This window comes from Tachysurus vachellii, chromosome 10 (genome assembly GCF_030014155.1).
Source record: "Tachysurus vachellii isolate PV-2020 chromosome 10, HZAU_Pvac_v1, whole genome shotgun sequence".
NCBI lineage: Eukaryota > Metazoa > Chordata > Actinopteri > Siluriformes > Bagridae > Tachysurus > Tachysurus vachellii.
In genome coordinates, this window is record NC_083469.1 from 10,967,037 (window position 1) to 10,991,516 (window position 24,480).

General features: G+C 38.3%; 2 protein-coding genes across 4 annotated transcripts in view; one reads left to right on the top strand and one right to left on the bottom strand.

The window, feature by feature from the left end:
* Positions 1-5,990, top strand: LOC132852287 (putative E3 ubiquitin-protein ligase UBR7). Its single transcript, XM_060879391.1, has 12 exons — positions 1-16; positions 687-816; positions 1,685-1,818; positions 1,922-1,982; positions 2,383-2,478; positions 2,626-2,679; positions 2,793-2,898; positions 3,002-3,150; positions 3,406-3,606; positions 4,095-4,248; positions 5,308-5,369; positions 5,478-5,990. The coding sequence occupies exons 2-12, from the start codon at positions 697-699 to the stop codon at positions 5,568-5,570; spliced, it is 1,230 nt and encodes a 409-aa protein (XP_060735374.1). The 5' UTR covers positions 1-16; positions 687-696; the 3' UTR covers positions 5,571-5,990.
* The window catches only part of LOC132852285 (BTB/POZ domain-containing protein 7-like), a 26,664-nt gene continuing 8,143 nt past the window's right edge, over positions 5,960-24,480 (bottom strand). The window contains exons 2-11 of one of the 3 annotated variants that reach the window (XM_060879386.1): positions 21,738-21,963; positions 19,544-20,725; positions 13,388-13,596; positions 12,129-12,204; positions 11,749-11,909; positions 11,410-11,553; positions 10,977-11,166; positions 10,450-10,628; positions 9,960-10,346; positions 5,960-9,494 (exon numbers count right to left, since the gene is read on the bottom strand). In XM_060879386.1, coding sequence (XP_060735369.1) covers positions 8,769-9,494; positions 9,960-10,346; positions 10,450-10,628; positions 10,977-11,166; positions 11,410-11,553; positions 11,749-11,909; positions 12,129-12,204; positions 13,388-13,596; positions 19,544-20,725; positions 21,738-21,819 — 3,336 coding nt within the window. In that variant the 5' untranslated portion in view covers positions 21,820-21,963 and the 3' untranslated portion in view covers positions 5,960-8,768. Of the gene's footprint in view, positions 9,495-9,959; positions 10,347-10,449; positions 10,629-10,976; positions 11,167-11,409; positions 11,655-11,748; positions 11,910-12,128; positions 12,205-13,387; positions 13,597-19,543; positions 20,726-21,737; positions 21,967-24,480 lie in introns of those variants that run through there. The other 2 variants (XM_060879385.1, XM_060879387.1) reach the window with 2 other exon arrangements.

Sequence of the window (24,480 nt, forward strand, 5' to 3'; positions counted from 1 at the left end):
CACCAAGTAAAGACAAGTAAGGGATTTTGTATAAAGTCTTTTCTCAAAACTAACAATTGTTAAATCTTACAGACAACAGATTTATATATTTAGTGGTGTATTTTTCTGTAGAAATATATAACTGCTATTAATTAGGGCTCAAAGAACTAAACAGGTTGATGTCATTCACGCTGCATTCAAGTGCTCTCGAAATTTCTGCAGGGTTTCAACCGGATCTCCGTAAATACAGCAGACATTTTAGAGATTTTTGAGACCCAAATTTGCAGCATGTAGTTGTTCATCTTCACTCCAAAGTTTTAAGAAGTTTATTGGTCGACAGTTGGCTTGTCTATGCTGTTTTACTACAACTCAGTAGTCATTGGTTTACATTTCTAATCATCGTGAATATTATTTACTATGGGAAGAAAGGACAGGAACATTAAAAAAAATAAAATAATATTAAATAACGCGTTGCTAATTTACCTATTAAAGCATACGCGATAATTACTTAATACCGGCAATTGAAGCGCACGTGAATATAGCATTATTTCGCGCCAAATTTGTCCCGGTTTCAAACCGGAAGTCATGTGCTGCATGTTTCTGCTGTCACACCACGTGCTAGTCCTTTGTTTGTGTTTTTATTTATAGCCGTATATTTTTGCGCGCACGCGATAACTAGTGTGTTAAGGTTTTGTGTGTGTGTGTAGCAGAAGGAATATGGACGTAAATAAAAGACAGGAGGATGTCGGCTCCATGGATCTGTTAGAGGATGACGAACTGAGTGAAGCTCTCGCCGTTTTGGCTGGAAGTGATCCGGATAAGTGTTCATATCCTCGGGTAAGACTTAATTATCTTAGTCATTATACAGCTGAAGTAATTTTCTTGTTGCAGATGCAATGATGATTGTGATGAGCGTACTCTGTGACCCTTAAAGATAGAACACTGTAAATGATACTGTATATAACTTCTGTACAATTACACATACAATGTACATATTACATATTGTATTGTTTATACCCCTTATTCTCTACATATTGTGCCTTACATACATATGCACTATTTTATTTATGTGTATCTATATACACCTTACTGTACATTCTGCCTAATATTTCTCACACACACACACACACATTTGTGTGTGTATTTATTTCCATATTTAGTGGACTTGTTTATTCAGCTTGCACATTTTTTTAATGCCATAACCTTATAACCTTCTACTTGTTGTTCCTTTACAACAGTGTCTGTACATTTTTTTCAATGCCATAGCCTTAGAACCGTTTACTTGTATTTTCAACAATATCCACAAATCTATGCACTGCTATATCCTTTATAATTAATCACTGTACATATGTTTACACCTACACCTATACCTACATCTATCTATCTATTACATGCTGTACATATGCTACATATTTATCTGCACTGGTCTATTTGCCCAATTGCTACTTTTTGCATTTCTGGTAGATGCATTTTGCATTGCTGTGTACCTGTATTATGCAATGACAATATCTATCTAATCTATCTAGATTTACTGATAGTCTGTCGCCTGTGCTTGAATCCTGAACCCCCTCTTATTGAATATCTAATGCACTAAATTTGGTCTAGAGACCATTACATTCCAGCATATTCAGTGCTTTAATGCAGAGAGTAGACAGCTGTTTGGAATGAAACCTATGTGCGGTCGCACCCTATGTGTACATTGCAGGGATATGTGAAGCGACAGGCAGTATTTGCTTGCAGTACTTGCACAGGTGAGGGCATGGAGCCTGCTGGAGTCTGCCTTGCCTGTGCTAACACCTGCCATGATGGCCACCACATCTATGAACTGTACACAAAAAGGTACAGCCCCATTATATAATATTTTTAAAGTTACTTCTAACTTAGTACCCCACACCTTGACCTGTATTTCTGTTTTTAATCCCATTTGTTTTTCTTTTCATAGGAACTTTTGCTGTGATTGTGGTAACAGCAAGTTTGGCTCATTTAAGTGCAAACTGATCCCTGTAAGTGTATTTTGGATGTATTCCTTTGCCGTGTGTGCAGCAAAATTCATCATTTTTAAAGGGTTTTTTTTTTAAATCATTTTTAAAGTGACTGCTCAATGTTTTTCATTAAGTCATTAAAAAGCTAACCCACTTATCCACTAGGCTTCCAGAAATGCAGGAATAACCTTTCTTTTGGACTTCTGTAAAGCAGTTTAGTACATTTTAAAGCAGTAGTACATTTTCCACTGCTTTTGTTCACAAATGTAAGCTGTACTTCTTCATGGTTATGAAGTTTTACCTGTCTAATTTTATACAATGCACCACTTCACAACTCTTGATGTGAATATTTATTTAAATATGTGATACTTGAGTCTAACATTTGTTTCATTTGTTTTGTCTGTATGTTGCTTATTCGCAGGAAAAAGAGGGACAAAACACCAAGAATGTTTACAATCACAATTTCTTTGGCCGTTACTGCTCTTGTGACAGACCTTATCCTGATGAAGATGATGAGGTATGTAGTGCTGCTATTCAACTTATCTTGAAATGTTAGTGCACCAGTAGCCAAATTTATATTAAATGTTTAGCACTTCTAAAATTATGTACCATTTCTCTTTTGAACCTTTGTTGTTTTTGTTTTTATTTTACATCATGATGGAAGGTTGGTGAAGCAATGATTCAGTGTATTCTTTGTGAAGACTGGTACCACTCAAAGGTAGGCTGTAGCAGGAGTGTATTTGTTTCTTACTTTATACAAAGTCCTTTATGGAGCACAGTTTATTAGCATCTATGAAATATGTCTCATATTTTAATGTCATCATTTTGTAGCATCTGGGTTGTGCGGTTGTGGACTCGGAGGAGTTACTGGAGATGGTGTGTGAGAGTTGTATGAACAGAGCTCCCTTCCTTTGGACGTATGCTGCCTATTTTGCATGTAAGTTTCATGTGCTTGTACCCCCTTTCTAATTCAGGTTTTTACTTTACAAAAGCAGTTCCTTAAGGCATGGTGATATAATGTGTATTACTGTATGATATAGGCCCTCCAGTAACCAACCTGAGTATCTGTAGAGAGGATGAGGATGATCCTGTAGCAGGAAATAAAGAAGAGAAAGATGCAGTGTTACCTTCATGCAGCAATGGCCATGATGAGCCCTCCACAAGTAAAGGCTGTCAGAAGGAAGCAACGGTGAAAAACAGATCAACATGATACAGTGAAATTAATGCATTAACTGCCAATGGCTACTTCATAAATATTCTGTAAAGAAAAAATACTTGCTTTTCACTTTTCATATTCCATCAGCAGAGGGAGCAAAATGTTCAAAATGAATTCCTTTCTAATTCATTCATTAGAATACAAGATTTACAAGGACCATTTTCATTTCCATTTGAACTTACTTTACACATCATTAAATTAAATGGTGCATTTTGTTCACTTTAACAGCTCACTAGTAATGGAATTAAAGCTGTAAACCTCAAGAGGACACGTGAGGAGATGGAGCGGTGTCCTTCTGTGTGCCAGTCTGAAACTGCACCGTGCAAACTGAAAGAGTTAAAGGCAAAAAGCTTGGTGAGGCCAATGGTGGGGGCAGTTTTCTGGCCATATGACTGGCGGATCAAGCTTTGCACTTGCACAAACTGCAAGGTAGGTCATTTCAAATCTGCCTATTTCAGTACAATCTTGTAAGGATGCTAGATGTTTGTACTGAAGTTTATGCATGTGTAATCACACTCCCACAGCCACTCTTGACTAATCCTGCAGTTTATTTGTTTGTAAAAAAACAAAATACCACTTGAGTGGTATTTCCTAACATACTTGGTTGGCTATAAACAAACCTCACCTGAAAGCAGTAGATGAGTCTCTACTCCTTTAAAGTTCAATACTCTACCTTGTTCTTTAGCCTGGCCATTATTTCTCATACAAGCTGCATATCTGTCCTCCCTCATGACGACAAAAATAATCCACCTCTCATGTTGGTTCCTGCAGGATCTCAGTGTTGACTGCTAATGTGTACTCTTCAATTGGCATATGATTTGTAAAAAGTAAATGTTGAAAATTGTTTGTCTGTACTTTGTCTGAATTTAATATAAAGCAAACTTTGCCCTATTTTTGTTTTCTAATCTCCCTTTTAGAGATCTTATGTGGAAGCTGGTGTCCAATTCCTGATGGATGAATCAGACACTGTGCTTGCATATGAGAATCAGGGTGAGGCATTGCTAGAAGAAGACCTGCTCAGGTCCTGCCTCCGTTCCCTGGACCATGTCCAGCAGCTGGAGGTCATTTACCGTAAGTAATACAGAATATTTTCAAGGAGTCATTGACCTAACTACTTAATCATTTACTGTAGCATGTGCTTTAAACGTTTAACGTAAATTTAACAAATTTGATCAGCTTTTACAACCTTTTACAGAGCAAGCTTGGTTCAGAAATTTAAATTTGTTTTTAAATATTTAATATGCTCCAGTTATTTGTCTTACATTCCTTGGACTTGTTGCCCTTGATTAAGTTGTGTTCATAACACTGCAGTTTACCTTATGCTAGCTGTCACACACAAAACAATGATGTCTTCCATACCATTCATCTGTCCCAGCAATACAGTCTGGTTCAAATAAATGTGGATTAACCTCCTATGGTTAAATTATTGGAGATGAATGTCAGTGACCTTGTGGTGGAGATGTGGAAAAATGCCTGGGGATGCCTTTGGACATTTAATACTAAATTTGTTGCCAAGCACGGGTCATCATCTTTATTGTTTTGACATGTTGGAATTAACGGAGGGACAACCAGTCAAAACAAAAAGCAGTTTTGTAGTAGCTTACATTTCATTAAATTATAGTGTCTGGTTTTCTAGACAGGATAGTGGTCTTAAAACATTATTTATATAGAGCCTCTCTCATACCCAAGGTCCTCAAACATTTACATCAGGATAATGATAAAAGGTTCTCCAGGCTGCTTGGTTTGGATAGCCTCAAGCAAAATTGCCTAAATCCATGTAGTACTGTGTACGTCTCTGTAATATCATTAACCACCAGACAACATCTCTAGATGTTGAAGAAAACTTTCAGAATATCCAGTTGGCAGTTCCTCATATTACAGTTCTGTAGATAAAGCAAGGAGATTCAGTAATGCATTACTAAACACATCTTTTAATTTATCAGTAATATCACGTACAATTACTGTACTCCGGGCTTGTTTAGGTTGACCCTCAAGGTCCCAGGTTAATATTATACCCTGAATTATTTTTCATAGATATTTATGGGAATATATGTATCAGCTTATTTAAAGAGCATTAGATAAAATTGAGTTTAAAGAATTGATTGAAATATTCTGATTTTATCTTTACAGAGTACAATGATATGAAAGCAGAGCTACGCGTGTTCCTTCAGCAGTTTGCTGACCAGGGAAAGGTAAGTATAGAGATAAACAGGCTTTTTACCTTCTAACTGTTAAGTAGACATTTAAAATTAAATCAAATACAAAAAACTAATAAAATAATTTATTAATCATGTCTATAGGATTTGACCCCTGAGGCTATCCACATGTTTTTTGAAGAGCTTCAGTCAAAGAAAAAGAGACGGACCAGTGCAGGGCAGTATTATTGCAGCTGATCCGCTATGGATGGCCATCCCTGCATTCCACTTTCTTCTTTTCTTAACATACTTGCAATTGCTTCAAGTGTTAATGTCAAGCTGCTAATGTGTATTGCACACCACACCCTGTCTAACATGGGAGGAGTGGACATTAGTGGATGTCCACATTAAGACTAATGTACAAGGTGGTCAATAAAACTAGGACTGACTGTGAGGGACTAGACTTTTTACAAGGTAGCAATTTGAAGGTTCAATCTAAGCATCAATTACTATGCTTTCCTCGGCATGGATAATTAAATACAGTTTTGAAATGCATGTTTCTTCCTGTCATTATAGTAGTCAAAACATATGTACAAAATAAATGAGTCGTCACCCATCAACATACTCAAAATAAAAATACAACAATATATTTTTAAAGCAAGTTTATTCTAAGGATGCTTTCAAGCTGCAAAGCTGGTCACTGTTATTTAACCTCTCTGAGGTAACAGTAGAAAAATATAACTGGTGAAAAGTCATTACAAGAAATGCAATTATATTAAAGTTTAAGTACAATCAACATATCAGAAACAACCATATCAAATCACAACACAAATCCAAGTAAAAGGTACCCAAGAGTTTAAAAATACAATTTTCTTCCCCAAAGATACAGTACAGGCCATTTAGAAACTGGCAGATGGATACAGAGGCTCCTAAGAAGGCTTGCATAGGCCAAAATCACTAATTTAATAAAAATTCTTGGCCCTCTGCAAACGCAAGGCACGCTCTCAGGTCACCTGCAGTATTAAATAGATGCAGTAAGGAACCATACAAAGCCCCTGATCTCAATTAGGACAATGTGAAAACATTTCTCCAACAACTGCAAACAGATTGTGAAATGGATACAAATGCAAACTCTTGTTCTTCTACTAAGGTACATCATTGATGAGCAGCAAAACAGAACAGAGTGCATTAGCAGCATGTTACTGTGTTAAAGGGTTTTTTTTTCCACAGTACTGATAAAAAATATGGTGACTTCACATTGTATCCTAGTCACACATGTTTACTCTTTAAATCTGATGATGACTTATGTAGCCAAATAAGGATTGTGGTAATTCATAAAATCACTGAAACTACCATATATAAAATGTGGATTATGGAGCATCACTTTGGATCAAGCATAGAAAACATACAAAATCACCACATTGCATACATGTATAATCAGTAATCAACATGCAGTTCAATAATGAATATATGATGTATTAAATACTGAAATGGTGAATTATTTCTCAATTACATTTTATGGGAATGAGAAATTCAAGCTTTCTTGTGAGAAGACCTTTCATTAGCTGTCAGACCAGTGAGAGAAAAAAAAAGGTACAAAATTTTCTGGCATGCTTCTGTATCACTAGGTGGCACTGTAAATATGGCAAAATGGAGTGAATTATGTTGAGGGTAGTGCACATTGCAAAAACATGCCTCTACGAATGTGCGTTATTCACCAACCATGAGCTCAGTAAAGATGGACCAAAAGACTCAGCAAAATAAATCCATGGAAAATGGCTTACATCTGTTTCTTGGTTTCTGAGCTCAAAATCCACAGCTAAGGCCACTGGATGTGAGGATGAGGAGATGATCGAGCATGTTCATGTTTTCTACAGTACAAAGATTGTTCATTCTCAAGGCTGGTGCTAATGTAAATATTGAACAGTCTTGATTGATTGTAGCTACTATAAGAATCTTGACTAAAGGGTGTGAAATGGCATTAAAAAAAAATCACTTTACCAGTAAAGGTGCAAGATACTGTTAAACGTCCGAGATATAATATCAAATCCATTTCTCCTTCTCAATGATTGCGTCATCATTTGTTGCTTTAGTAGCACATTTATCTTTATATTAACCTGTAATGCCTAAGTGATGATTTGACTTTGTGAGGTACTTTGAGAGTCATTTAGTGAGATATTATGACTGCCAAAAGGAAATGGATAAGAAAACACTTTCCACTATTCACATAACCTTTTACCTGTGGCAAAATGAAAATTTGGATTTTATGAGGCATGACGTTATGCTTACAATAAAAAAGTTTAGCCAATAAAAACCAGTAGTACTGGTTTTTGCAATTTTCTTGTACTAAGAGGGGTCATTCTGAGTTAGTGTGCAATTAAATAATGCTACGGAAAATAAAATGTATGAGTTCTCATGGTACACTAAATTTTGTTAAAAGATCTGCCAAAAAGAAAAAAAAAAAAAAAACAAGCAAAACACAATCAGCTCTCAGATGAATAATGGCTACAGCTAAAGAATTTGTTCCATTCATACTCATAAAACATTAAAAGAGAAAAGGGTGGCTGTGTTTTACTAACAGTTTGGGTTCATTAAGAGTTTCTTGTAGGAGCCATGCCAATGTGAAGCTTTTCAAGTTGCTTGTGGTGGCCAAACACACTTCATGTTGGTTTTAAAAACAATTTACAAAAATAAAGAAATAAAAGCACCAACAACTGATCTATTCTACTATTTTTAAATCTACTGGATACTGGCCAAAATGAACAGAATTTCTTTGCTAGTATAAGTATAAATACATAAGTCAAAAGTTTGGACATAACGGTTGAATTTTGATTTTTTAATTGTTGTAAAGACATTTTAACGGCTAAGGGGTTGATATTTGTTTCAAAAAAATGATTATTACCAACATTTAGACATTTCTCAATCAAAATTAATTTTAAATATTTTTCCAAAAAAAACAAAAAAAAAAAACAATTCAAATTGTCGTTTTAGCAAAAAACAAGTTTCCATTAAAATTGCAAAATATTAGCCTATGTCCAAATTTTTAAACTGGCAGTATTATATAATTTTTCCCTGACATTCATCTAGGAGCTGATTTGATTCCCATTTCAAATGGGGGCATATTTTATTGATGTTTACCTTCATCAGTTAATATATCAGTCACAGGCTCAGATTAATGAATTTTAGTATTAAGGAGAATTCATTAAAATGAAGAGACACAGACCCGTCTGAATTACTATATAAACAAATGAAAGTTTTAGCAGGAGATGCTTATGAATGGATTTTTCACGAGAGTTCACAACTTTTTTAAAGGACAGATCCATTTATATTCCTTTCTACCAAGTTGTAATGGAAGTGATGCATAGCTACCTGCAAGACTACATTGAAACTTAGCACTTTAACAGAGCGAAGTATTTAACAGTCTATTTCCAAGTCCATGACTTTTCATTATCTGAATTAAAGTGCAGATTTCTTATACTGGTACTCTGGCTTATTGGGTGACCTGTGATCCCGACCTATTCCTGTTTCTTCACTAGTGTTCCTGTGGTGTCCAGCTCCTCCAGAGGCCTCCCTAATGTCCCCTGTCCCATCTGCAACCAAGCTGTGCTCCTCATATAACTCAACACCTCCTTTTGAAGGTCCAAGACCACATGTCAGGTCCGAGTCATTTACTGAGCGCCCACTGGGCACAAATGCTCCCCCTACTAAGGATATTCCAGAGGAATGGTCCAAATCTAACCTTTGACCCAAAACATCCAAATGAAGGGAGTCAGATGGCTGTCCTACCCTTGCCTGGGTGTGAACTGACAAAGTGTCAGGGAGACATGAGTGGGGTATGTCATTGCATGGAACTCTGAGCTGTCCATACAAGTCTGGACCTGTGTAGGTGGCCTGAGAAGGAAGGCTAGATACAAGAGTCTCTTGATTGGGCAAATCATAAAGGTCTGGATATTCAGGTGGAGGCTCTCCTTTTTGTTTGGGGACATGTCTCTTGTGGGACAGTTGAGTGAGAGAATATCGTCCGCTGGGGCAAGGTCCTGGTGGGTAGTGGGGGATAGTAGAGCCCATGTTGGGAAGAGAATGTAGAGTGGTGTCCTGAGCTTTACCATGCTCAGAGAGAGTCATAGTTGACACTCCAAGAGCAATGTCTGGCATATATTCATTGATTAGAGGTTCCAGACTCTAAAAATGGAACAAATTCTGTTATTATTAAGTATAAACATGTCATTTACAGGCATATTTTTAACTTAATGAATTCATAAGTTTGATGAGAGGAAATATAAACATCAGCAACAAAATGAAGATAAGAGTAATGCATCCTCTAATCAAGATAAAGAAAATGTCTAAAGACAAAGAAGTGAAGTGAAATTTTTTGAAGCCCTTCATTCTATGTATATCAGTGTAATTTAGTTGATAAAGAATGTAATTAATGTGATTTTGCCCTGGCCATCAACCTCTATAAAATATGGTCAAAATATACACCAACCTGCATCTGGCTTATCATTGAGGAGGGTTGGAGATTTTGTTTTTATATGATATGCTACCTTAGAGGAAGCTTAGTGAAATGATAACTAGTAAAGACAATAGGGAATTTTAAATATTTAAAATGGTGAATCTGTACGAGATGCCCGCATGCAAGACACTCACCCCACATGACTCTGTATTAAGTGTTTTCCCCATGCTCTGAACCATGTTGTAGTCAGGAGCTCGGTGTGCCTGGTTGCTGGATTTGGGCATGGAGGAGCCTCTCTGCTGGAGTAGCGTGTGGTTACAGGGGTAAGAGAAGGAGCGAGAAGGGGGTGGCAATGCCAACCTTGAACCCCATGCTACTCTGTGCTGTGCCTGAGCCGACATGGCATGATACGGGGGCGGAGGAGGAGGGAGAGGAGGGTTAATACTCCCAAGGCTCTCCAATTCTGTAAACATGGTGTCCATAGCAGGGGAGCTATTCACTCTGCAACGGCTGACTGCTCTCAGACTAAGGAGAGGACTCTCATCTCCAAAACGCTCCTCTGGAAAGAACTTATGTGGGTTCTGCCAGCACATTGCATACAAAGAAGGAAAACATTACAGAGCCAGTCATTTCAATCCCACAGCTTTAATAATTAGATCAGTTGTTTGTTCTCTAAAGACTCACCTGCAACAACTCTGCAGCTCCATCCGATAAGCCATACTCTCTGAGAACACGGAGCTGAAGCTCATAGCTTACTGTAGCTCCCTCCCCACAGTTCAGAGCATAGGCTCTCTGGACCTGATCTGTGTGCCTGAGCTCCTGTAGCCTGGAAATCATCTTTCTAACCACTGCCAAGCTAGGCACTGTTACCCACATGCAAATATAATTAGGAATGACTTATACATAGGAAGGTTGCATCAATGATCACAAACACACTATTTCGGTGAAACAATCCTTAGGATTTTCTGATAATTTTTATAAACCATGTGCTTTCATATGATCACACATGATCTAATTTTCCACTGAATGACTCTCATTTCCTTAATGTCTCTTCTAAAAAGGGAACCTGACAAAACATCACTTTCAAAGTCACATCCTCTAAATGTCTAATCTAAGATCATCCATCCATTCTTTCCCTACACCACTTATTCTATTGGGTCACTATGTTTAAAAAGCTTTGCTTATGAACGTGACCTGGGACGGTCACTTACCTGGTATCTCATTGGCCACGACAGATGGGGCAGTGGTTTGGTTTCCAGTGATTTGCTGGTGATTTATGATGTGACAGCACTGGGGTACAGCATTATTGACCATGTAAAGAGTGTCAGGCACATTAGACATGCGCACCATTCTCAGCCGTACCAGATCTGTCTGTTCCACCATCATCTCCTCAAGGACAGACTACACACACACACACACACAAATCTTTAATCATGATTAAAAATTTTAGCTGCCCGAAAAATGAAAAGGAAGAAATACAAACTTATTGTACAAGTGAGTAAGAAGCCAGTTTTTATTAGTTATTAATACAGTTTTCAATTATTAAAGTACAATAAAATAGTTTTTTGTTAATTATTTAAATTAATTAATGATTATGATTTCGATATTGAGCAAAATGTGAGATAAGGCAGAAGGCAGGCTTACCTTTGCCTCCTCCACATAGGGAGAGAAGAGACGTGGACGCACATAAATGCCTGTGTTTTTCTGCCTAAGCCAGGCATTTGCTTTGCCTCCTTCTGCTGTGGGTAGCATATCTGATGGAGGAGTGCTGATCAAGCCACGCTTCATCTGCAAAAAGCACAGCCATCTCAGCAAACCAAGCTCGGCTTCCTACAGTGCTTCCACAAAACCCTTCCTTCAGCAGTCAATAGCAAGCAGCATGAAAGGGACTAAAAAAGGTCACATGGGGACCTTCTTCATCATTCTGCACTTTCACACACAATATATGAACTCGTTAGATATTCACATGCAATGAACACTCACTGTATCAGTGAGGACATCACTGTTAGCCGGGAGAATATGCTCCATGCGGATGTAAGGCAGCAGAGGAGACAAAATCTCCTTCAGTTCTTCTACGTCCAGGTCTCTTCTCTTCACTCCACGCTTATTCACACTGTGAGCGGTACCGCTCAGCAGATTGGGCTCTGTCGTGCACAGAAAGAAAAATGTTCACGTTTACACATATAAACAGCCTGCAGTGAACCTATGTTATATTATCTGTGTGCAGTATAGTCTGTGCCTTAACAGGAACAAGTCCCTATGACTATCCATCTGTCATTGCCGTGTATTACAGAGTTTACAAGGGCATAGATTTGAGTTGAAAATATGCAGTGCATGAGGGTCAATGTGAACAGCAATCTCACCTCGGTCAGCCATCCTCCTAATGAGCTGGTGCTCGCCCCACTTAATCACATACTTCAAAATGTCCTGCTCGCTCGCCTGTGAAAGAGAGGGTGGGGAAACAGCGAGGCAAAGCACAGGACTATTACCACGCTCATATTTCACAAAGATGGGCTGAAGTATGAGAGACTTTAATGACAGACTGGAGCAGACACACCACTTTAGCTCACGCAGTGGCTCCTCTATCTACTGAATGTCTGGCCCTGTGACCTACCTTGAATACCTGGAAGTGACAGACAACTGCCTTGAACTACCTTGTGGTTTACTGGCCTGTTTATGAGGTATTGAACAAGGGTTACAAATCTGGATTTAAAACCCAACTGAACACTCCGTCCTAAATCAGTGCACTTTGAATATGAGACTTCTTTTGCATTAGCACTTAAGTAGTACTGGCAGCTTCTCTCTAGGAAATGCACAGTAATTAAAAATGGGGAAAATGGGTCATCAGCTCACTCCATTAGACTGCACAAATTATAATGTGAGAAGCAACAGAGATTCTGGGAAGGGTAGAGGTCCAAAAAAAAAATCTGGGAATAAACAGAAAGGTTACAAGTTGTTTTTCAAAACATTTTTTTACAAAGAAAGGAAAACAGGCAAAAAAAAAAAAATAATCCACAGCAGCACACTGTCATTAAAGCAAAAGAAAAATGTACAAAATGCTGACATTTATGTGCATCTCTTAAAAAAAAAAAATCATTACAAATTATTGCTAGAATCTAAGGATAGCCTAGTAACAATAACATTAGTTAAATTAGCTAGCAGGAAATGTAACTGAATTTAAACTAGGTTACATGCATCGCTGATGGGCACAAAGGACCTTAGTATCTTGGGACACAGTTTGAACTGACTATTTAGCAGTAAAGATACCATAATAATCTAATTCAATTTGATCGGGACTAGCAATAACAAGAGGTTCAATAGCTTCAGACAGGTTTGCCAGGTAAGTTTCTATGCACTACAACAGCCTTCCTCTAATGTTAAATGTTTTTAGTCCAAATCAGTGGAGGATATTTAGTGAAATCACTAGCTGAACTAAGGTGTGAAACTACAATGTCTTTCACCTGTGTTTTAACTGGAAATGTGTGACTTATTAGGTCAACACGTACAATCAGAACGAGCAAATAAATACTGTAAGGTTTAAATGTTTAGATTTGGTTTCATCCCAACAGGTGAGCTTTTAGATGCTTGGGTTATCAGAGAGGAGAAAGCTGTAGTGCTGTACCTGCAGGTAATCTGACTGCATAGCTATAAGCAGTTGATCCTTGGTGAGCTCACAGAGCACATCTGAGGTCATGACCTGGCTGAACTCCTCACACAGGAAATGCATGGCCTGTCTGTGGACCCATTTCGAGCCATACGGTTGAGAACTCCACTTCAGAATGGAGATCAGCGAGTCCAGAGAGATGCTCTCCACAATGATATCCTCACAACCTGGAGAAAAGAGACAATATTATTTTCCAAAATTTCTTCAAAACTGAATGTTATAATCTCAGCCTGAATGCTATTACACCATCTTCAGTTTGTTGGATTTTTCCAATTTATAACCATTTTAACTTCTCAAGGACAGATGGGGAGATAAGATCAGTTTGAGCTGTCGGCAAGGCCTCAGCACAGCTCACACCTGGGTATCGCTGCATGTAGTGGTATCACCACCAACCCAGTGATAATCCGGAGTTTTTCAAAGGCTAATGCTTTCTGCACCATGGGCCTCTGCTGATCTTATCACCAGCAGGGCAGAGTCTCATCCATCCACCAGTTGCCTGTGCAAACCCACAAAGCCAGGGCAGCATAGCCCTGCAGCATGTAAATTAGGATTCGATCATCCATGTGATAAAACAACAAAAAAACATTTATGTCAATATTAGGTATTAAAAATGACATGCATCATGGTGAATTAAAGAAAAAACAAACAAAAATAAATAAATTAAAAAAAAAAGTAGAAAATCACAAAGCAGCACCATGAATCAAAATTTAATCAACCATGGAGTGTTTAGACATTTACAAAACAAATATATATAAACAAATATAAACGCTATAAATGAAATCATCTGGTATCCACCCAGACTTAAACAGAAATAATCCCCCAGCCCTCCCACATTTGACCCCACTCCCTAAACACTTCTCCAGGCGGGGTGCATACCAGAAATGTCATCAACTGAATTAACTACCAAACCACAGCAATGCCTTTGATTTCCTACACACCTTCCAACCAATATCCTCATTCCTGTACCACATTCTCCAACACTGCGGTCATGGGGTAGAGGAAGGTACACTGTTGGTTGTTGTATGTATTGAAAATAACTACTGATAACAAGGCATGTGAAACTACATAAGCAGAATAAAAATATGAAGGCAGCCAGAGGGGTTAAATAATTTTAAAACATGTAACGTGCAAGTTAATTGGAACACGAACATGAGAACACACACACACACAAATAGTTGACTTTTTAAAATGTCACCTCCCTGGTGCTGGGTGTTGAAAGCACTGTGCGATTGCCTGACACTTTTTTTTTTTTTTTGTCTTTTCCAATTGCCACCACAGCACTTTTTTACTGATTCCATTTTAATAGCTAATATTTTTACTGGACAGATGTGAAGAGCTACTTCAGCTGTCAGATTCTGGGAGTCTTGCAGTGATAACATGAAAGAGTTGTCTTCAAAGGCTGGTAACACTGAAACGAGGACTTGCCATAAATGATATACAACAGGATTAGGAATGCTGTTCACGTTTTTGATAGTGTTCATCATAAGGAATAATAAACCAAACATACATGGAGCTTGATATGAGCAGGAAATTACCTGCTTTAATCATAAACAGAAATTTACATTTCCTGCATACATTTGCAAAATAAGCAATTGCATTGCATCTAAAATCTGATTTTCTGTACTGAAGTGGTTTAGAGTTGATGCAAAGTGTCATGCGGCTGTTTAAATTGATGAAGGTAAAAATCAGTTTGCCCATATCATTAGTAGCAAGCTGAAGTCAATATAAATGGATTCTCTCCCTTTTCTACCTCAATCCATCCACCTCCCACTTGCCTTTACATTTATTGTTTCCCATCTCTCACCTCTATGACCATAATCCTTTCATTATCTGCATTTAACACATTCTTCAACTGTCCATCTCCCATCTAGTTGTTTCTCTTTCTACAGCTCATTGGCTAAACATTTAGAAAATAATGGATTTTGTGCTGGCACACAGCACACACTTTAAAGAGAAAAAACCCTAGCTTTTTCTTTGGAGGTTTGCTTTGCAGGTCATGCCAGAAAGATGAAAGCGGCTACTGTTCCTCAGCTCACTGGAATCCACAAGACCAAACATTTAGAAAGTGCCGCATTCACAATAAACACCTGCGTGTCCGCTCTTAACATTAGGCTCAAATCTTGAATATGATATGTCAAAACCTCAGAATGACTCAAATGAGTCCAATACGGGAAACTGGAACTACTGATGTAGTAGTATAGTTCTCCACTTCTACAGAATTGAATGACATTGTTCAGATTTACTCTACAACTGTAATGTGCTCTAATGTAATGCATTCATTGACTGCTGGCTAGTTAACCACTAGCAGATCCACAGAAGCTCCACATAGTCTTTTATTCACTAATCCACTGCCCTTGTACAATCCCTTCTACAATGCTTCAGACCATCTCACAATACCTCCTGTCCTTCACCACTACGACCATCAATGGCTCCATAACATCTGGTCATGTACCAACTGCAGTATCAATGTATTCATTGATAAAGACTTCAAAAGCACTCACTCTGGATAAGGGTGTATGTTAAATACCATAAAGGCAGTAAAACCAGATCTCACAGTTAAAAATTGTTAGAGCTTGTTCTGCAAGTGAAGGCACAAAATGCTTGGCTGCCAGTAGCTTTCAGAGCATTAATTTTTAATTAGAAATGCCTGTCAAAGTAAGTGCCTGAGGTGACTGACAGCCCAAGAATAAATAAATAAATAAATAAATAAATAAATAAATAAATAAATAGATAAATAAATAAAATCACACCACAGTTTTTAAACAAAAGCAAATATAATGTACAGAAAAGTAAAGCCCAGTAGGTGTCCCTATTTAAAATAATCTACAAGCTAAACAAATTCATCATCAAATTTCATATTTTTATGTATTTCATACAGTTTGGCTTTTTTTTTTTTTTTTTTTTTTTTAAAAACGAGTAAAACAAACAAAGAAATAAATGCAGTGGTTAGACCTGTTTGTTTATTAGAAATGGCATGTGATTAACAGAAATCTAGGCTATAAAAAGATTACTATAAATTGCCTTCTTCTGTTCACACTCTCCAAAGTAGAGTGCCTTTTATTTAAATTCCTTTTTGTTAAAAAGTAAAAGGGAATTTTTAATAACCATATGCCAAAGAAGACACTATGGAACTATGGAGTAAATACTTTATTTTACTTGAGTATAATCTCACTGTCTGCATTTTATCCCAGATCCTTTTAAAATTGAGTGTAATTGACAGCCAAAAAGCTTTAGGCAATGTGTGAACTCATTTAAATGAGAAACCTAGGAAACAGTCATTGTTTAATATAACACCAGTCTGGAATGCCATCTATATAGGACACAAATCCATCCATCAAAGTAATGCATATAAATGAATATGAGAAGCATGAGACCATGACCTCATTTGACAGAAATGTGTGTGCAGCTTTGTGATTTCATTATAAATTTATTATTATTAGGTTATACTGACAGTATTAGGTTATACAGAAGGGTGCAGCGCAGATACACCGTAGTGTGTTTGTACTATAAGCACCAGTGTACGATACTTTGTACATTCTGGCCCACCATTCACTGGCCATCATTTTTTCATCAACTTTCAGTTCTTGTATGATCCTGTCAGAATCCATAGCTGCAGACTGTTGAAGGTATTGGCTGATACATGGACATTTTGTGTGAGAGCCTTGTATCAAATAGCATATGATACACTGTACTGTTACACCACAAGAAAGCCAGTACTCTGTAGAATAATCAATTAATATACAGCATGCTTACAATATAATTACATTCTCTATCTCTATCTAATAGACAACATCTAGAAAAACCTTTCAAACCAACTGAAATTATGCACTGGCTGCCTAACATGCCATTAATGAAAGTCACATTTTACCGGACCAAGAGTATATCAGCATGCTGAATATGAAAAACAAATGATTTTAAGTGATCATGTCCATCATATAGTAGAGATAAGGGTTTCATTCTTGTGACCCAAGAATAAATTTGTGAATCGAAAATAATCATATTCATAGTTGCAGGCTCACTCTATAGACTACGTCGTTACACCCCTCCATCTGCCTACAGAAATTTGCAACTTGCTCCAAATCAGATCAAGTGTTAAATTCCCAGTGCCAACTGAACAGAGGAGGGTTTAAGCAAAATTCCAAAATGTTGTTTTATCTGTCATCTTTCATCTGTTTTTCTGTGGTTTGTCCTTTGCCTGTCAGTATGCCATCCCTTCTCATTTTTAATGTATTCTACTCGAACATGTGCATCATCACATTCTGAGTGCTTTAATAAATGCAGTCCCAGTAGGGGAACGTGGACCCACCTTTGTTTATCCTCATCCAGAGAAGTAATGTATTACCTGTCAGTTACTTTGCCTTTGAAGTGATCATGAATATCAGCTTATCATTCACTAATTAAATTAGTCAATTTATCTCATGGGGGCACGGTGGCTTAGTGGTTAGCACGTTCGCCTCACACCTCCAGGGTCGGGGTTCGATTCCCGCCTCCACCTTGTGTGTGTGGAGTTTGCATGTTCTCCCCGTGCCTCGGGGGTTTCCTCCGGGTACTCCGGTTTCCTCCCCCGGTCCAAAGACATGCATGGTAGGTTGATTGGCATCTCTGGAAAATTGTCCCTAGTGTGTGATTGAATGAGTGTGTGTGTGTGCCCTGCGATGGGTTGGCACTCCGTCCAGGGTGTATCCTGCCTTGATGCCCGATGACGCCTGAGATAGGCACAGGCTCCCCGTGACCCGAGGTAGTTCGGATAAGCGGTAGTAAATGAATGAATGAATGAATTTCTCTCATCTTCAAGAACTTGGAAAACTTATTAAATAAAAAAAGGTGTTTTAAATCTGTGAACCCAACAAATCTAAAAATGTATTTAAACCTCCCTATATTACTCATCTGTTTTTTCAAGGTGAGACCAACTCAGATTTGTGAAAAAAAAAGTACAATAGGATTTTTATCTTTTACAAATAAAAGGATGTAGTACAACATGTAGTATTCATTTCTCTGAAACAAAAATAACAGACAATAAGCTGAGTCTACAACAAAGAAAAGCCTCAACACATCCTTATAAATGGAACAAAAATGGATCAAATATTGTTTCTTTAAATAATTACACAACAAAAAATAGGAGTACAGGGAGGGAGACTTCACATAGAAGAGACTCCTACCAGGCTTATGTGCTGACCTACTCCTACAGGTCAAGCTTCAATAAACAATAAGCTAACAGAAACCAGAACTGGGAAATTACTGAGCAGAATAGAGCAAGAGAAAATGGCGGGGGGCGAGGGTAAAAAAATGAAAATCCAAAAGAATAAGGCCATATGGAACTACTGAGTGAGCTAAAAGTAGAATGTTGGAGACAACTATAAAAGAGCTTTTGTTTCAGCATTAAGCGCCCAAAGGTCTCAACAGTTTTTTAAAGCCTGTAAAATTTTGATGACCGTCTTTGAAATCTATTCCCTGCTTACTGTCACAGGAAAAACAATCCCTTCATGACTAAGCAGTAAGAGTCACTTTTTAGGCAAAATCCATTATTTTCTAAATGTTTAGCCAATGAGCTGTAGAAAGAGAAACAACTAAAAACACACACACACACACACACACAATTCTCCAGCATAAGACACCGATATTCCCTGAACTCACTCAACATAATACTGATGCAGTATCATTATCCTTCCATATAAAGTCTCTTCTTTGGCATACTCCTGGTGGACAAATCTTCACACCAATATGTTATTCAAATGTATTCATATCATTGCATTGTTCAGAGTGAAAAGATAACCTTTTAAACTGTGACAAAAAGGAGACACCCTACTCGGTTTTTGGAATGCTTGCCAAAACGTTTGAAGCTAGAGGCGTGTTTTAGAACTGGGATCCTGGGGAACACCACAAAAAGGTTTTATGTGGGCAAGAGACTCTCAGAGTCAGCATACACTAACCATGCAGACTGTTTCTACCTCTAGGTATATGGAAAACAGTGTTTCTGAAAGCATAGTAAGAGGGTTCATATTTAGTCTAATTAAAAAACACAAACATTAACCCAACACTCCTGTTTAGGCCACACCCACATACAAAGAGATTTCATGGTGGTTACAGCCCTAGTACATGCAAACCAGCGCTTACCTTGAGCCAGCATACCGAACTCCAGAAACAGGGCAATGTGGTAGAGCTCCATGGCTTCCTCTGTGCGTGTAGGGACAGCACCCCTGCCAGCAGTGTTACTCGACCCCAAGGACTGTGTCTCACTCAGACTGCCCATTGAGGGACTGCCGCGCATCACAAGTGAGAGGTCTACAACATCTGTGTACATGCAGTGAAGGATTACGCGGGCATACTTCCGTGGAATGATAGACTCGTCCAGGACAATGAGCGTAGGCGTTTGTAATGTTCTCTCCGTCAGCTCTTCACCAGTTCGGACACGCCGCTGTAGAAGGTTTCGGAAGAAAGGAGAACGTGCTGAGAGCACAGCTTTGTGGGCTCTCAATTCCTCCTCTAGGGATGTGGACTGGTCACTTTTTACAATGCCAACTCCAGCAATCCCTCCACCACTAATCCCTCCTACAGCATCACAAGCTTCTACACTCTCAGGCTCAGAGCAGAAGCTGAGTACAGAGTCATAGTAGCACATGGAGTGAAACAGCACTCGCATGTCTTCCTCCAGAGGGTTTGGCATGCCAAACTCCTCACTCAGCTGCCTGAGGACATCCACGTTCCTCAGCCGTGTTTCTGCCTCTCTGTTGGTGCCTCCCAGTTCACCAGTGTACAAGAAATATAGCAGGGAAGAGAACATCATGACATCCATTCCCGCTGTGCCCACATCAAGTAGCACCTCTGGTACATTGTAACTTGAATTGGCTGAGCCTGTGGATGATAGCAAGCTCTTGAAGAAAGGGCAGCGAGCAGCCAGGATGGCTCGGTGGGCAGGGAAGCAGGCATCCTGAAAGAGCAGGTCCACATCAGCACAGTGTTTGTGCTGGAAGAGGGCGATCATGCAGGATCTCAGAGTAGCAGCTTCAGGACGAGCCAGGCTTGATGCCAGGCTCAGCTCTTTAAGGGCAGCTGTGCCCTCATACTCCTCTACTAGGGCATTGGCATCACAAACATGCCAACCTGAGAGCAATTCGCGCATGTGCCGGGCATGATCAGCTGAACGACTCGCTCTTCGGCGGCGAATAAAGCGCCGCTTGAGTGTGGCCAGACCAGAGCTCCTCTTCTTTCGCTCAGGGACGCGGTCATGTCCGCCATGCTCCAGGCTGTAGAGTTTCGGCTCCCACGTGTAACTCTGCTGCGAGTACAATGAAGTTCCTGAGGGTATCAGACAAACATAATTGCTAAAACTCTGTAAATCTCATGAGCCTCAAAATGTCATCCATATTGGTAACTGTGCATTGTTTCAATTTCATCAAGTGTTTCAGCCAGTGCACTGAGATTAGTTGGCTTAAACAGCTGGAACTTTATATAAAGCTTTCATAGATTCTCATGAAACATAAGTCTTACAGTAGATGACCGTTGCCTTCTGGGAAGAATGGCATGATTAGCATGGACCCCAATACATTTTGTTTCATATAAATAATATAAAAGCAAATAAATATGTCCAGCTCTGAACATTGCACTGATTTCTACTGTACTATTGCACTGTGACAGTAATCTCTCAATAAAATTAAGCGTTTACATTAAATTTACTGAAACAAACTATGTAATGTAAGCAGATGTGTGATCTTGACATTCATTTCCAGCCTCCTGCATCCTGAAACACAAAATTACCAGCAATTTAAGCTGCATGATCACATTTTCCTTAAACTTATCTGACCTGACAACTAACTGCTCCCAGCAGGCAGTTGAGAAGGCTTCCACAGCACATTAGCAGTTTCTTCTATTTAATGGTTTAGGTGACACTCTATTAATCAAAGTCTTCAGCGCCATTTCATTGGTAATTGAACTGCACTTTCCACAAAATTAAAAATAATTACAGAAATGCCTCTAAACTCCACAGGCCAAGGTTAATCATCAGGAAAAATGTATGACCTCTGCTATCCTTCCTGCATCCTATATAAAGTGGCAACATATTAAACCAAATCTGTTAAGTTTCTTGTTCTACATTTAGAGTGTGTTTGTCCACTGGTGATCCAAGCTGCCACGAAACACTCAATCTAAGAGGTTCTATGAAAGGCTTAACTGTTTAGAAAATGTCTCTGAACTGTCAAGAGGAATATATAATTTGGTGCAATCAGACATTCACTAATGAGTACTTCAGTGAAAAGGATTATACATGCATTTCCTAGCGAGTGCTTCCTAGCTCTGTTATTTAAATACCCACCAATGAATGTCTGCTGAGTCTGTGTGTTTCCACCAAAGTGTGGAGAGCATGAGTGCGGATAGCTGGAAACATTGGCTCCCATCTTCTTCCTCCCTCTTCCTGGTCACTTCTCCACTTGTCTCCTCGTCATTACAGCCCAACGAGGCACTTGCTTCCTTAGCCGCTTTCTCTGGAAGTCATCGCGTGGATTGCAGTAACACTCGGCCAACGACAAAAAAAGCCATGCCTACTGTAAACAAAGGGTGTGGATAACTCACAATCACTGTGGTAAACTAATCAGATATTACACTCTTAAACTAATCACTAGGGTAACTCAAGATAAGGTTGTTTTATTTCAGAGTACCCAGTCTGGCATCAATGAGTTGAATAAATTAGATGTGATTTAATTAACTGGCTAGTTCCAAAAATATTGGTCAAGACCTAGGGGTTGCTTAGTTTACAAATGGAGTTGTAAAAGAAATATAAAATTGAAACATATTTTACAAATTAAAATTAAGAGTGTGTATACAATCTTTACCACCACACATCACTTGTGTAGGTGTTCATAAAATTTGACTCATTTCTCCATTAATCCCCCTCTGCTAGCTCGCAGACAACATCAAGTGACTGACTCAACAGGAAACAAAGACAAAAATATGTGGAAGCATTTACTGAACAAGTCCCATTTGCAATGTTTGCAAGTGTCATTTATGTCGCATATAATAATGTTCAAATGTCACAATAATTCCAAAATTATAAATATAAAATGCAGCGTTTAAGGCTTGGAGTGGAAACGTCCATTTGGGGTTCTTAATATACATAGGGAATGTAGCCCATTAGTATACTGTACTTGCAAAAAGATATTAACAAAATATTTGTTAATAAAAGTTTTAAGTGCAATATTACAATGCATTGACTGATTCTGTATTATAAACGACATTATACGACCAAAAGTATGTGAATACCTGACCATCACACTTATTTTATTAAGATGTTTCAGTATGAAAATGTCTCGGTGCACATATCAAGATTCATAAAGACATGGTTCAGCAAGGTTGCTATGAAAGATCTTTTGGTGTTTGGAGCCCTAAACTCAACCCCACTGAACACCACTGGGATGGCCTGTAATGGTTACTCTGCTCCAAGTATTCTCACATAACATTAGTGCCCAGTACTTGTAAGTGGCAAACACATGTCTTGTAAATAAATGGGCAAATCTCCATAGACACACTTCAAAAACTAGTGAAAAGTCTTCCTAGAAGAGTGGAGGTTATTATAGTGGCAATGCCCAAGGTTCTGAACTGGCTACATAGCAGAGTGATGTTCAGATGCATGTCCACGGTACTTACAACTGGGAGAAAAGCACAACAGCTGAGTTTAAGTTGCAATTCAAGAAATCATTACAGACTTAAAATCATCGTTTTTTTAGGACAGGGGAGTTTGTGTTTTTAGTTTTATCTTTTGTCCAATTAATGTATGGTTGAATTCACCTTCACTACATCACAGATTTCTGAGGTTGATAATCAGACAATAGCATTCAGTATACTGCTTAAAAACAGACAGAGAAAAAAAAAGACAGAAATAAATATTTTCATGGTGCTTCTTTTGGGCTGTCAAACTGAAACATGCCCTGCATTTACCATGACATGTTAGGCTATGATTTTATAGATACCATATGATTGAGCTAGAGCAGAAATATAATGCCCCAACAATTATTCCAATGGAATTTCCCCCTTGCCATTAATAAAAAATTGTATTTTCTTGCATGGAGCAATACTATGCTGAAGTAGTATTGAACATACAGTTTGTCTAATGTGTGACAAAGAATGCAAACAAGCAAGAACAATTTTACTTCAGTGAGTCAATATTTAAATGGCGGTCTCCACTAGGGAAGTCCAATACCCTCCTATTAGATTTGTTCTGACACCGACTCTGTCTGCACTGTCAGAAGTACCGTGTTACGTCTTTACTAGCAACAGCAATTAGGATCTATAACACATTGTACTGCTGTCAGGGAAGCAGTGACCCTTTATTGTCAGAGCAACACAGAATGACAGGGGCTATAGTATTATATCTACGATCACTTAAATACTAATAGTACAGCTACTTATGTAATAATTTGCATACTTTTTTATATTTCAAGAGTTGTCGGAGTGAAACTATTTTGTTTGCTGTTGCAGCACTGAAGTATCTCTCTCCACCAATACCTTTCAACAGCATCTTATCTGTAGAATTCCAGTAGTCTATCTTCCTTACTGTTTATTTTTATGCTCACATGTATACTACTAATCTATAGCACTTACCATAAAGAATGTTAAAAGCTTGACCTCTGGAGTTTTCCCCCCCAGTGGACCGTGTGAAATAAATCCATTTCTGTATCGTCTAAGTAACTGCAAGTAGACAGATAGATTTCACGTAAAATATCTTTTGATTTCTCACCATGGATCTGTGAAATTCTCATTACCATTAATTCCAGTGTTAGTTAATGCGCTTGTGTTTAAAAATGTCATTGTTTCTTCTTTTCACATGCCATGTACCTCATACGGTTATTAATGTAATTGTTCTGCTTAGAAATTAAGCATAAAAATACTAAACATGGTGCACCTCTCTCTTGCATATACACTCAGACACACATATACTGAATTCATCTTTCGTTTAAGTCATGGTTAAGTTACACATCACTTGTCCCCACACCCCAAGATATCATTATTTTGCAATCAAGCAATTCAGGCAAAGTCTGTGATATTCAAAGGAGCTTGCACAC